The 12,388-nt window shown below is 39.1% G+C and overlaps 1 protein-coding gene across 1 annotated transcript in view; it reads right to left on the minus strand.

Annotated features, from left to right (window-relative positions):
• The window catches only part of NAALADL2 (N-acetylated alpha-linked acidic dipeptidase like 2), a 214,795-nt gene that overhangs the window by 17,861 nt on the left and 184,546 nt on the right, over positions 1-12,388 (minus strand). Inside the window, exon 12 of the mRNA XM_054515927.1 lies at positions 5,078-5,171. Coding sequence (XP_054371902.1) covers positions 5,078-5,171 — 94 coding nt within the window. The remainder of the gene's footprint in view (positions 1-5,077; positions 5,172-12,388) is intronic.

Here is a 12,388-nt window from a genome sequence, read left to right on the forward strand (position 1 = left end):
CCTGGAACTTGTGTCCATATGGAAATGTTTAAATCCACCCTGTAAGAAAGAATCCTTTGGTTTCAGCAAAGCACTTTGTAGTCCAAGTAACATAAAACTTATTGTTCTGAATCTTATATAAACAATTGCAAATGCCAGCTTTAACTTTTCAGTAGGGAAAGTGAGATAAAGGGAAAATCCATCTTTCTGTATTGGGAAATGAAGCCAACCAGACCACCCTTTTAAACACAAACATCCTGTAAATGCTCTCAGTTGTTCTCCACAGCCCTTAAACCAACCCTTTGTTTTACAGTCTAAGCCTGCACTTGTTAGAAAACACACATCCAGGTCCTTTTTCAATGCTTCAGTACAAAAGCTGCAAGGATGGGCAGTGTTACCTCAGCCAGCCAAGGACAGAACAGGCATCACCACACACTGAACTGCACCACCAAGGGAAACTGATTTATGCTTTTCTCAGGCTGAGAAGATGGGAATGGAAGGGCAAATGATTCTTCAAGAAAACCCTGCATTAACTAATAATGTCTTAAGCACCTTGTGATGCTTTTACAGAGAACATCAAGCACAAGTGTTACCTTTTTTAAGAGAAAACAATGCCACATTATTTTATTTTGTATTCTTTGTTCTTTTGTCTCCAATGTGAATCATGATGAATCATCCAAGCTAGTTGTTTAGTTGCTACAAAAATAAAATTGCAAACACAGTAAAGTGACTCAAGAGCATGTGCACTCTTGATCAGGGAATTACGCTGTTGAATTTCATTGCATTTGCTAAATGCAACTGGATCCTATTCAGAAACAAGTTCCACCAAACAGATATTTTTACAGACACTGAATACAATAGCATTTCCCTCTGTAAATGATTGCTCCTATGAAAAGCACAGGTAGAGACTGGACAGTTTTAAATTCTCTTTGTGCCCTCGGTTATGAAAATACTTGCCTATGAGTACTTACAGGAAAGTGAGCACAGACAAATCAGCATTTTAAGGCATGATGCTTATTTACCATGTATGTGAACATGTGTTTGCATGTAAGAGAGAAGGGAAATTGCTTCAGCTTTTGATTAGCTTGCAAATTCTGAATCAGCTATCATGTGCTGCTGTATTCACAGGGAAAATTTTTCATGCTCTGTCAAACAGGATAAGTAGACCTGGCAGTAGAAAATCTGAATGGGAAAGCTTTGTAGGAAGCACCCTAAAGGGGCAGAAGCACAAATCCACAGTGCAAAGGATATGTTGCCATCAGCTTCAATTTTGCTACCATGACTGCTATAGCCCAAGTAAACTCATCTGGTGCTGCTCCAAGCCTTTTTTCAAAGAAGTAATGTTAAAGAGGAATGTTGTGACATTTTACTGTGTGCATGTCAATACAGGAGCCTGGAGAAGAGCAGGCTCCAGGGAGACTTCATTGTGCTCTGTTAATACTGAAAGGGGGCTTCATAAGAAACTTTGTGATAAACTTTTGAAATAGGACAAGGGCTAAGGGTTTTAAACCAAAAAATTAGATTTAGGCTAGGTGTAAGGAAGAGATTTTTTCCAATGAGGATGGTGGAACACTGGGTTGCCCAGGGAGGTGGTGGGTGCCCCATCCTGGAAACATTCAGTTCCAGCTTGGATGAGGCTCTGAGCATCTTGATCTACTGGAAGATCTCCCTGCCCACTGCATTGGACTAGGTGACCTTTAAAAGGTCCCTTCCCAACCAAACTATTCTATGATTCTATGAAGTTACCAATAACTTTGTACAGAGCTGTTGAAACTTAAGGCTTTGTAACACAGAATAGATGCTCATCCTCGCCCTTCAGAACTAAATGTTTATCCATAGAAAATGCCTTTTTCTATGACTGTCTTTTAAAGGCTGAAAAAAGGCACTAATACATAATAACCTTGAATGGATACTGAAGACAAGATCCCAGTGTCTCATGACAAAAGAGATTTTTCTGTCTTATATACAGATTTGTTGCATTTTTCACCTCTGCTGCAGTCAAGAATAAAGGGTAGGAACAGTAAAGAGTGAAATTTTCTGAATATTACAGACAGGAGGAGAGAGTAATTCTGAAAAGCACCCAAAATGATCAGGGAAATAGAGTCAAGCAGGTAAAATGATGCCAAGCTGAAGAGCAGCAGATAGCTGTAGGCAATGAGCATGCAGCCATCAAGTAAATGAGAGAGATGGGTTTCTCTATTGATTTTTCTAAGGACAGAGAGTTTAGCCTGATGTTTTGAAATGTATGGGTAGAGACAAGGCTGTGGAAAATCACGCAGACTTCCCTGGGAATGACTTATTGTAAACCAGATTATTTTAAACTTCTGCTAGTGCTGCTTGGTATTATCACCCCAAGTACTTCAGCTGCAGTAACATCTGTAAAACATCCATTCTGGGAGAAGAAAGGGCCTAACTGATAAGAAGCCACACACAGCTGACACTGAGCCAGCCAAAGAGCTTTAAATCACAGCTCTTGCACTTCTGGAAAACCAGAAAATCTCATCCACCCTCAATTTGTCTTCATGAGCCTCTCCCTCTCAACCAGGGGCTATCAGAGATGGCTACAATTTGCTCCAGCAGCCTGTGCTGACAGCCACAAGTGGGGATCTCACCTCTCCTGCCTGGTGCTGCACAGGCACAATTGAGGGCTGGGGCACAGACACCAATTTTGAAAGGTTTGCATGAGACCGAGTGAGTGGCAATAATAAATGACATCAATAAATGACATCAGCTTCAACAGCACCCAAGTGAGGGACAACACCAACCTGGCTGCTTTAATTTTGTAAACTGGGTAGCTGAACTTGCTGTTGCTGGGACAGTGAGGTGCAAAGGTACAGGAATGCTTTTAATCCTAATGAGGTGCTGGAGAATCTCCACCATCAGCCCCTACAGAAACTTGCTGTAACATACACCAGATTTTAAAGACAGGCTACAAGGAGCACAGTGCTAAGAGCTTGCAGCAGAAAACACAAATATGTTCTGGATAAAAATGTTCGTATACATACAAAAAACTTCTCTACAAATGATTGTACATTTTTGCTTGCATATGCATACAAAGCACTTCTACAGGAATGCTTGAAAGCACTGTTTGTATCACTCACACACCAGATTTGACATCTTGTCTGCAGCCTACCTCAAAAGATTAATTGGATTTTCACAGGATACAAGGCCTAGAAAGATATTAATGTATTTGATTCAAGTTAAAGTGGGTCTTGATTTTAAATGTATGGAACGCACAAATCCCATGCAGCTGCAAGGTGTAGCTAATGAGAATATTCTAAGCAGTCTCTTATTTATGAATTTGTTTAAAATATCACATCTGTGAACAGGCAGGCAACAGCCTGACCAGCCCTGGGGACCTGGATTTCAGTGTTGGAACCCCCATCTCCCATCATTTACGACCACAAGGTCTCCTGTTAAACATCAGACCATCAGCAGAGGCAGAAAAATAAATCTCTCCAGCCCCAACCCTTTCTTTCAGATAAACCCAAAGTTTGTTTCCAAGAGTTCTGGTGTGTGCAAGGGGAGAGAACACATGTCACTTAGCAGCCTCTTCCTCATCTTTCTGAAGAACAGGCCATGAGCCATATGAACATGCTGGGGATGACATAACTTGCCATCCACACTATCTTGGATGTAAGAAAAGGTCTGTGAGGTGCTGAGTAATATCCCATGGAATTTAGCAGAGCTAATTGCACAGACACCCACCACACTACAGAGTTAATCCTTTAGAAATGTAAATAAATGCAGTATTAACAAGTATCAAGGTATACACAACCTTTTGTGAGTACATCCAGGAGATTGCAAAAACAGTGACTCAAATATTTACACAGAATTTAACTTCAGTGTGAGAAAGTCCAACGGGTCATAAAATCTGTGTTCAAGGAATTGGCTGAACCAGATCCCAGAGGCACAAAATTAAGCCTAATGAACAAATATTTTACATGTCATGCAGATTTACCTTCATCTTTTCTACATTTACAGTTTGCATTGAGTTGGAGAAGGAAACAGCTTACTAAGACATTCCAACTTTGAACTGGAAAGTTTGTTCAACATAAAATCTTTTGAAGAATGAATAAACCCATGAGCCACATAAAAAAAGTACAACTTCTCATTTAAGTAACTGAAAAAGGACCATTGTCTTAATGTTTTCCAAAATGAACATAAACTGTTCTTTTATACAAGTCACAGACAGACAAGACATGAAAGCCATGAGAAAAATCATTAAACAAAACTCCAAAGGGAACAGCTGGGAGAAAATTTATCCTGCTGGCCCTACAGCCTAGGAAATAATTTTCTCTCCCCTGAAGTGGTAGAGATAAATGATCTAACTGAAGTTGAGGGAAAAAAAGTCAGTTTAAATCAATGTTTCCTGTTACTCAAAATAAAGAAAAAGGAAGAACAATAGAAGATATCTCATGTTCAGTTGAAGGAATACCAGCTGAGCCACACTTCATTTGATGATCATCCCCTGCTGTGTTTAGGCTGAACTAAACCAATGTTTATGTGGCACAAGAGAGCTAAAATTACTTGTCTTTTTAGATGCTCACTGGTTCCAGACCAATACTTGCCTCCTGACTCCTACATCTTCACAATGATGGATGGCAAAGATTACAGAAAAGGTATCGTACTTCTATGAGTATGTTTTACAGAAAAATGGTGCTTTATAGTGTAGGGAGTGAATGAAATGCAGGGGTAGCACCTGAAGATTGCAAAAAGTCTTTACATTTGAGATATAATCTCGCAATCTGCTGAAGGATATGTGAAGTTTGGGTGTGATTTTATAGAAATGACTTCTCTATTTAACAGATCAACTTGAGAGTTTCATAAACCTATAAAGAGAAATTTTTTTCAGAGGTCTTAGGACACTACACTAACCCTTGCTGCTTAATTGACAAAGTAACATCGAGAGAAATCTAAAAACTTTGTGGCTTTCTTTAGCACCAAAACTGGGTTTTATTCAGCATTATATAATGGCCCTATATAACTAGTAAAATCACTGGCTATGATTCAAGTATTGAAAATATGTATCAGGGATAGATGATGCTTTTTTCCCCCCTGTAATAATGGAGAACAATATTCCTCTAATGAAAATTACCTTTCAGACTGTTCTGAACTTCTAACGCGATGTCGAGGGCATTAAACGGCAAAACTGGATCAGTGGCAATTTGCAAAGTCACTTGTCCTGTTAGCTGAAAAATACAAAAAGACCCAAAACCCAGTCAAAATATTTCCAGCAGATTTAATAGCCAGCACTTCTTCTGGAATAGCAAGTTTTTTCTTAACATTGGATTTTCAGAGAAATAAGCACATATTTATGAAAAGGAATACGACCAGGACCATTGCCTTTCTGTACAACATCACAAAATGGTCAGAGAATACAATTTATGACCACGTACAACAATTCTGTGCAGTGTGTCTTCTCTGGGCTTAGAATGTTGCAGGATTCTCTGGAGGACATTTTTGCTTTGTTTTAAAACAAAATATCTCAATACTCTAAACAGGAGAATAAAGTTTACAGTTTTACTTAGTTCTCTGGTCTCAGCTATTGGATTTTGAGAGTTTTCACAACCAAAATAAAGAATCACAGACATTAATGATCAGAAGATCAAGCCTAGGGCTAAATGCAAGCTGGCCTGAAAAGCCACTGCCTTTAGAAGTGTTATGTGACAACTCGATGCACGCAGATGTACAACTCCCAGGCTGGATAGAATCTGCTTTCTCTCAGGAACTCAGGGAAAGAAATTCCCCAGAGAGAGCTCTCAGTCCACTCCAGACTAGATGTCAGCACCTGTCACAAAAACTCAATGGCATGAATGCTTCTTTTTCAACAGCTCCCAGATAAGGCAGGGGCTGAGAGGCCTGAGAGCTTTTTTCTCTTTACAGAAGGTCAGTTCCCCAGCTCGAGGCTTAGACATGCTACAGGGGCTGTGTATAGAAATACATCTTTCTGCTGAACTAGACCTAGCTGTGATTAAACAGAGGATTTCAGTCTCCAGGCTGCCAAGTCCATCACTGTTCGTGGGAGCTATAAAAACACACTGACAAAAACATGCAAGAAACTTTCATTCATCTTCTTTATAAATTGATATTGCAAAAAGGGAAAAAATACCTGCGAGGCTGTGCTCTAAAATGGAATGATGGCTGCAGGTGATGGTGACCATGTTGATAAAAATGTGGACTGAATAGAATCATATTGTACAATTCTTCCCAAGGTGCTGGCGGAGCAAGAATAATATCTATCCTTCAAAAGCAATATGATAGTTTCTGTGCCAAAAGTAGCATTTTAATTTTACAATAGAAAGTAGCAAGAAAAGACAACAAGCCTCAGTAATATTAAAAACAATAGTACAGCAATTGAAAAGGAAAACCATCTCCCAGGAAAGTGGATGAAAGCAAGGTAATATCAGAAATACAAGTTTCCTGGAGAAAAATTAATAGAACCTCACAAGATTTCTCAGAAAACACAGAAGAAATGACCTGGCCACAGACTGGTTTGGGCACAGAGACTGAGGGAATATGGTGTGTATCAGACTGCAGCCCACATCTGAGCAGAGATGCACCGGGAAGCTATGGAGATTTCCCTCCAGAGAAAACAATATCACAGAAGGCATGAAGGAAAAAACTCTGCCTTATATAGAGAGAGAAAATTTAGTGAGGAATAATGTTATGTCAGGCTATTATCAGGAAAAACAAAGAACTAAGAGTGAGCTTAATGATAAGAAATACTATGTCTGAACAGCTGTGTTAAAGTATTACACAGTAACATCTTATGAAGAACTTCCCAATTCCTCAGACCATCAAGGCTCAAAGGCCATTACATTATCTATTTGTAATTATACACAAAACTTGTCTGGAAAGCACTAAAAACCACTGGTCTTAGAGACAACAGAGAGGTATTATGGAAAGATAAAAATGAAAATGTTAGGGCAAACTAAAAACTGTACAAGACTGTACTAAACCAGGTCCATATAATCCAGCCAGAAGCAACTGAAAAAAATCTGGTCCTCAATATCCAAATGGCACACAACATCCTTCCACGTCCTGCATGGAACTCTTGCAAGATACACTGCCCAGAACATGAGCACCCTGTGAGTTGCTACAGATAAGCAACTGTGACACTGAAATAACATCCTAATGAAAAAGCAGGTATTCTACATGGACCCCACACCCACTGACCCCCAGGACAGCACTACAGAACATTTAAATTCTTCCTTGACAGCCAATTTCTGCTAAAACTTTCACTAAATGGTAATACAAATACATATCCATAGGTATTTTAGGAAGTGACATCAGCAGTTATAATGTTGTTGCTGATACTTTACAATCTGCTACCACAATTTTTAAGAACACAAAAGCAAGGGAAAAATGCTTCTTTTGTGAAGCAGGAAAGTGGCATTTAAAGAGGACAAAACCCTAGTAAGCAACTTGCCTTTATATCATTATCTCCTGCAGAGTCTGCCTTCATTTTAATGAATTCTTGCCTTGTTTCTGTTTCTTCCAAGGAATTTTAGTTTGCTTTCAACTCTAGCAGACCAAATCTGTTTTCTTTTTCCTACTTAAATAAAGTGATACCATCCAAATCTTATGACTGACTGAAGCACTTTTAGAAATTTTACAGTCTCTGTCTAGCACTGCAGACATCTGTGTGCTAGCAAACAGGTAGCAGTGGTGTTTATTAAATCACGTTCTTCGTGGGCTAATCTGGAAGGAATCAATCATGTAAAGGAAAGCTCAGAGCATTGATTTGAACAGAGTAAGTAATAATGCTGCAGGAGCATATATCAAACCCACATAAAGCAGCAAGACAGAAAAGGCTACTGATTTCTTATTTATATTCTTATTTTTGGATATACCATTCCCCCGAGCACAACACTGAATATACATGGAAAATAAAGACAAGCTTTGGCCCCTTTTCCCAGGTGAAAAATGCATCAGACTGACTACTGAATTATTAAATGCAAGAATAATTTAGCTAAGAGTAAAGACAACAATTTTCTCATGAAGTGAAAAGCTAAAGCAGCATGATTGATTCTATTCCCATACTGAAGTGGTTAAAACACTAATGACAACTTCTCAGACAGCATTAATACATAATACACATACAATACACAATAACTGATGTAACACTTATACAATTATCAAGTCGAAGAAAAGATCTTAGAGCTCAAATGCTAATTCATCCCATAATGATTTTCTTTCTATTTTAAAAAGAAAAAATAATGACTAACAATGCACTCAGCTGTGGGAAAGGTGTTTTTCAGTAAATGAAAATTTATTTGATGAACTTCCAATTACTTTAAAAATAAGTATTAATATAAAATGTGACAATAATTGTAGAGTTGTACTTCTTTGTTCCCTTTGAGGGTGGGGAGGCCTTCCCTGGCAGAGGTCGCCCAGAGCAGCTGGGGCTGCCCCTGGATCCCTCAAGTGTCCAAGGCCAGGCTGGACAGGGCTTGGAGCAACCTGGGATAGTGGAAGGTGTCCCTGCCCATGGCAAAGCTCAAAGATGTTTTAAGATACCTTCCAACTCAAACCATTCTGTGATTGAATGCATACTGCAAAACAAATCTGAATATTTAAAGTAGGTTTATACCAAAGTAACATTATTTCAAGGTCTTTTACCTAAAGGCATAACATCTTCGTAGGATGGAAATAACTGCTGTCCCTGCTTTACTTCTCTGACACTGTGTAGGTCCCAAAAGATAAAAGGAAAAATCACAAACTTAAAAAGATGCTGGTGTTAAAGATGATTCAGGGTCATGTGACATTTCCAAATTACATTGTAGGTTCTTTTCTCTTCCAGAGTTTTACAAATGATTCCTTCAGGAACTATGCATTCTTGCAATGCTACCTATCTATGAACCTAATTTGGCTATAAAATCCAATTTTCAGGAACATCAGATGGATCCACAACACTTTCTAAAAGACTGTGACATAAAAAAAATACCTGGATTAAATGCACACAATATGTTCCTCTATATAAATTATAAATATACATTACCAGTTTAGCTGTTTTACAATGCAAATAAGGAAATGAAATAAAGTGGAGTTTGGGGGGATTCATCACAGGTTGGGGTTTTTTGTATGTCACAGCTGTTTTCTCAGGGAGTAAAACTCAGTGTTCAACACAACTTTCTTCCTCAAACATCCAAGCTGCCTGCTAGCAACATAAAGGATGTCTGCTGGCACACAAATTTAATTTTTTAAAAAATATGAATACTTTAAGCCCAGGGTAGATAAATGTGAAAGGCTCCACAGAGTCTCTGTTTCACAATTCAGTTTTGCTTTGGGGGCATGCTGCTCCTGAGCCTGCCTTGCAGGGACATGCCTCAAGTGCTGGCTGGTTTTCCTTGACAAGGCAGGCACAGCCACCCATCCTCCATTCTGCCACAGCAGCAGAAACTTGCAAGATGGATAAAATAGAAGCATATTTAGTGGATATGAAGATATGAAAATATTATGCGTGAGAGAGATCAATCTGCTAGAATAAACACCAGCGTGCAGGAATTTCTTTGACACAGAAGTTTACACACCAATCTTGGGGGGTTTTTTGGGGTTTTTTGTTCAGTGGAATTTGAAACTGTGCCATATCCAGCCTGTGCTATGCAAACCTCAGTGGGTGGAAGTGCTGAGCCTTTAGGACATTTTTAGTTACATTAGGAGTGTTAAAATCTAAACAGACATCTCAGATCTCTTCATATGCCAAGTTACAAACAACATAACTTAAAAAATCAGGTAAACTGTCATGTTTATCCTTCTGTAAACAATGTCTTCAGCAGTGTTGTGCTCCAGTTTTACCTGCTGGAAAGAATTAGGCGCAGATACTTGAAACCTGAGTTGTGCAGCACCAACTCCTCTGCATTTCAAGCCCTATGCCTCTGCAACATACTTTTTAAATTTTATTCTATGCCTGTTAACAACACTTTACTGACATCTGTGCACTTCCAGAGGAAACCAGCCCACATGTGGCAGCTTATCTACCCAAACCATGACAAACCATGTGAGAGGAGAGGGAATGTGACATGGTAGTGTGGTAGGGCTGTGCAGATTCTCAGCTACAGAATCAACATCCCCCCGTCCCTAAGCCTGCTACAGACCCAAACAATCCTTGGGAATAAGCAGCTCTGAGCCTCACCTTCCTCTGATATCAGCTCTATTTTTTTCAAGTCACATTTGGCCTCACACCTGGCACCTCTCCCTTCACACATTACCCCCGGGGTCATGGATGGGGAAGGAACAAGGCAAAATTCTGTGCTGTTTAGAGGGATCAATGACACTGTTGAAAATAGGACTTTTTTCATCTTGTTCCTTCCTTAAGGTGAGTGGAAAGGTTTAACTTTGGTGGCTGGCTGTTGCACTATTTAATCTCAGGTGCTCATCTTTTGCATGAAGGCTCTCTCTTCCCACACACACTGATGAGCAGAGTGACCTGCAGAGATCTTCTGACATTAAACCAATCATAAACAACAGCTTCAGCCTCCACACCCATGTAAAGAAGGAATTAATATCTGCATATATTAAGATCCCCTCTCAGAACCACAGTATTAGTAATCTCAAATGTTAAACCAATCAGCCTTCCCCACTTTCTCCCCCCTGCAAAACTGAAGAAATATTTTTATTAATACAGGCAAATTTCATGAACATGCTTCTTCTGGTTCCCCCTATCCACTGAACTTCCTTAATTAAACATGAGAAATTGAGTCTATTTAAATGAAATCTCTGATTCCCTGGCAATAACAATTTCAGCACCTAGTGTTACCAGATGAATGGCAGCAGTCGTGACACTCATGATAAATTAATGAGCATTTTTAATAGTGGGATCTCAATTTACTGTGGAAAATTTTCCTTTAGAATCAGTCTACACAGCAGGGTTTTTTTTTATATTCATCACCTTTCAAAAAAGTTAACTGATTCACACAAGAAAAATTAGAGGCAGGAACATGAGAAAACAACCAGTTCTTTGAGCCTCTATGTCTCTGAAAACCACATTCCCATGGTTAGGCAGAGAAATAGAAATCTGCCCATAAACACATTCATTTTGCATTAAAGTTGTCAAACTTCAAAAATTCAGATTTCTTAAATATTCAGTAATACCATGTGTTTGTTGTTGTTTTTGGTTTTTTTTCCCCTTTATTGAAATCTACCTTGGCACCAGGGCATGCATTCACACCTCAGATCAAATGCTATTTTGGGGTATCAGACACTGAAAGGCACATGCTGTACTTTAGGACAGTAGAGGGCTCTCTGAGAAAGGACTATGGAGAGTCTGTGCTACAGTAGGTGAACCAGAGCACAGCAATTCATCAGAAATATCTATTTCTGAACAAGGAAAATGTGAGTTCTTGCAAATATTAAACACTTCATTTCAACAACCCCCCCCCCCCACCTCCATATAATTTAATATTGTTTTATTTACTCTTAGCACAGAAAATATTGATTAGGAAATAAAAGTGATTGCGAATAAAATATGGACTTTCCCTCTCTTCAGGTATCCTGTGCACAGCAAGCAGCACTTGACTGTTTTGTATTAGGGTGGCACACAGCACTGGGCATCCCCAAGATTACATATTAAGATAATCCAGGACTATGGTAGCTTGGGCTGGCTCTGGAATACAGATCTCTATTTACATGATCATACACTATGTTTTCTGCATGATTCATGATGAGGTTCTGAGGCCCTGATAAATTAAGGTCAAAAGTATCCTCTTAAATGAATAATTTGCTTCAAATCTAATTTGGTGGCCAATTTAGTTATATACAGCACTTAGAACAATTAAATTACATTTTGTATGGATTTCATTCACAGCTGGGAGTGATCATCGACCCCACTACTTTCAGTTTCTTGCACAAAAAAGAAACTCCTACTTATCTCTGCTTTGCTTTTTGTGTACTGGTAGAAATTACTGCTTTTCAGATTATATGTATAAGTATATGGAGATATATATAATTTTTTATGTGTCTAAATGCCTTTATGTGAATTTTCTAATATCATGGTGTGATTGATGGGCCTGTCCCAGGAGTTGGACTTTGATGATCCTTGTAGATCCCTTCCAACTCAGGATTTTATACAATTCTACTAAAAAATATTTTGAATTGCGTTAATTTATAGTGAAGAATGATTCCCTATGCCCTGGGTTATTACTCCTTGATATTATCCAGAGTTTCTTTCCATTCCTACCTTCTATCCACATCATGCTGCTCCTCACACAGTCAGAGCCTGGCCCATTTTTGGCAGTTCTCAGGCTCTTGTTTCTGCAGGGGCAGAGAACAGGGATGCTGAACTCCCTTCAAGATAATGGTTTTATTGAGTTAGGCTTGGCACTGTGCACATGAACCTGTGCTCAGCCCAGTTTGTTTGGAACTGAGGCAGAGCCACTTTCTGTCTGCACAGAAGCCATGGAGTCAA

The sequence above is a fragment of the Molothrus ater genome, chromosome 10 (assembly GCF_012460135.2).
Source record: "Molothrus ater isolate BHLD 08-10-18 breed brown headed cowbird chromosome 10, BPBGC_Mater_1.1, whole genome shotgun sequence".
Classification (NCBI taxonomy): Eukaryota; Metazoa; Chordata; class Aves; order Passeriformes; family Icteridae; genus Molothrus; species Molothrus ater.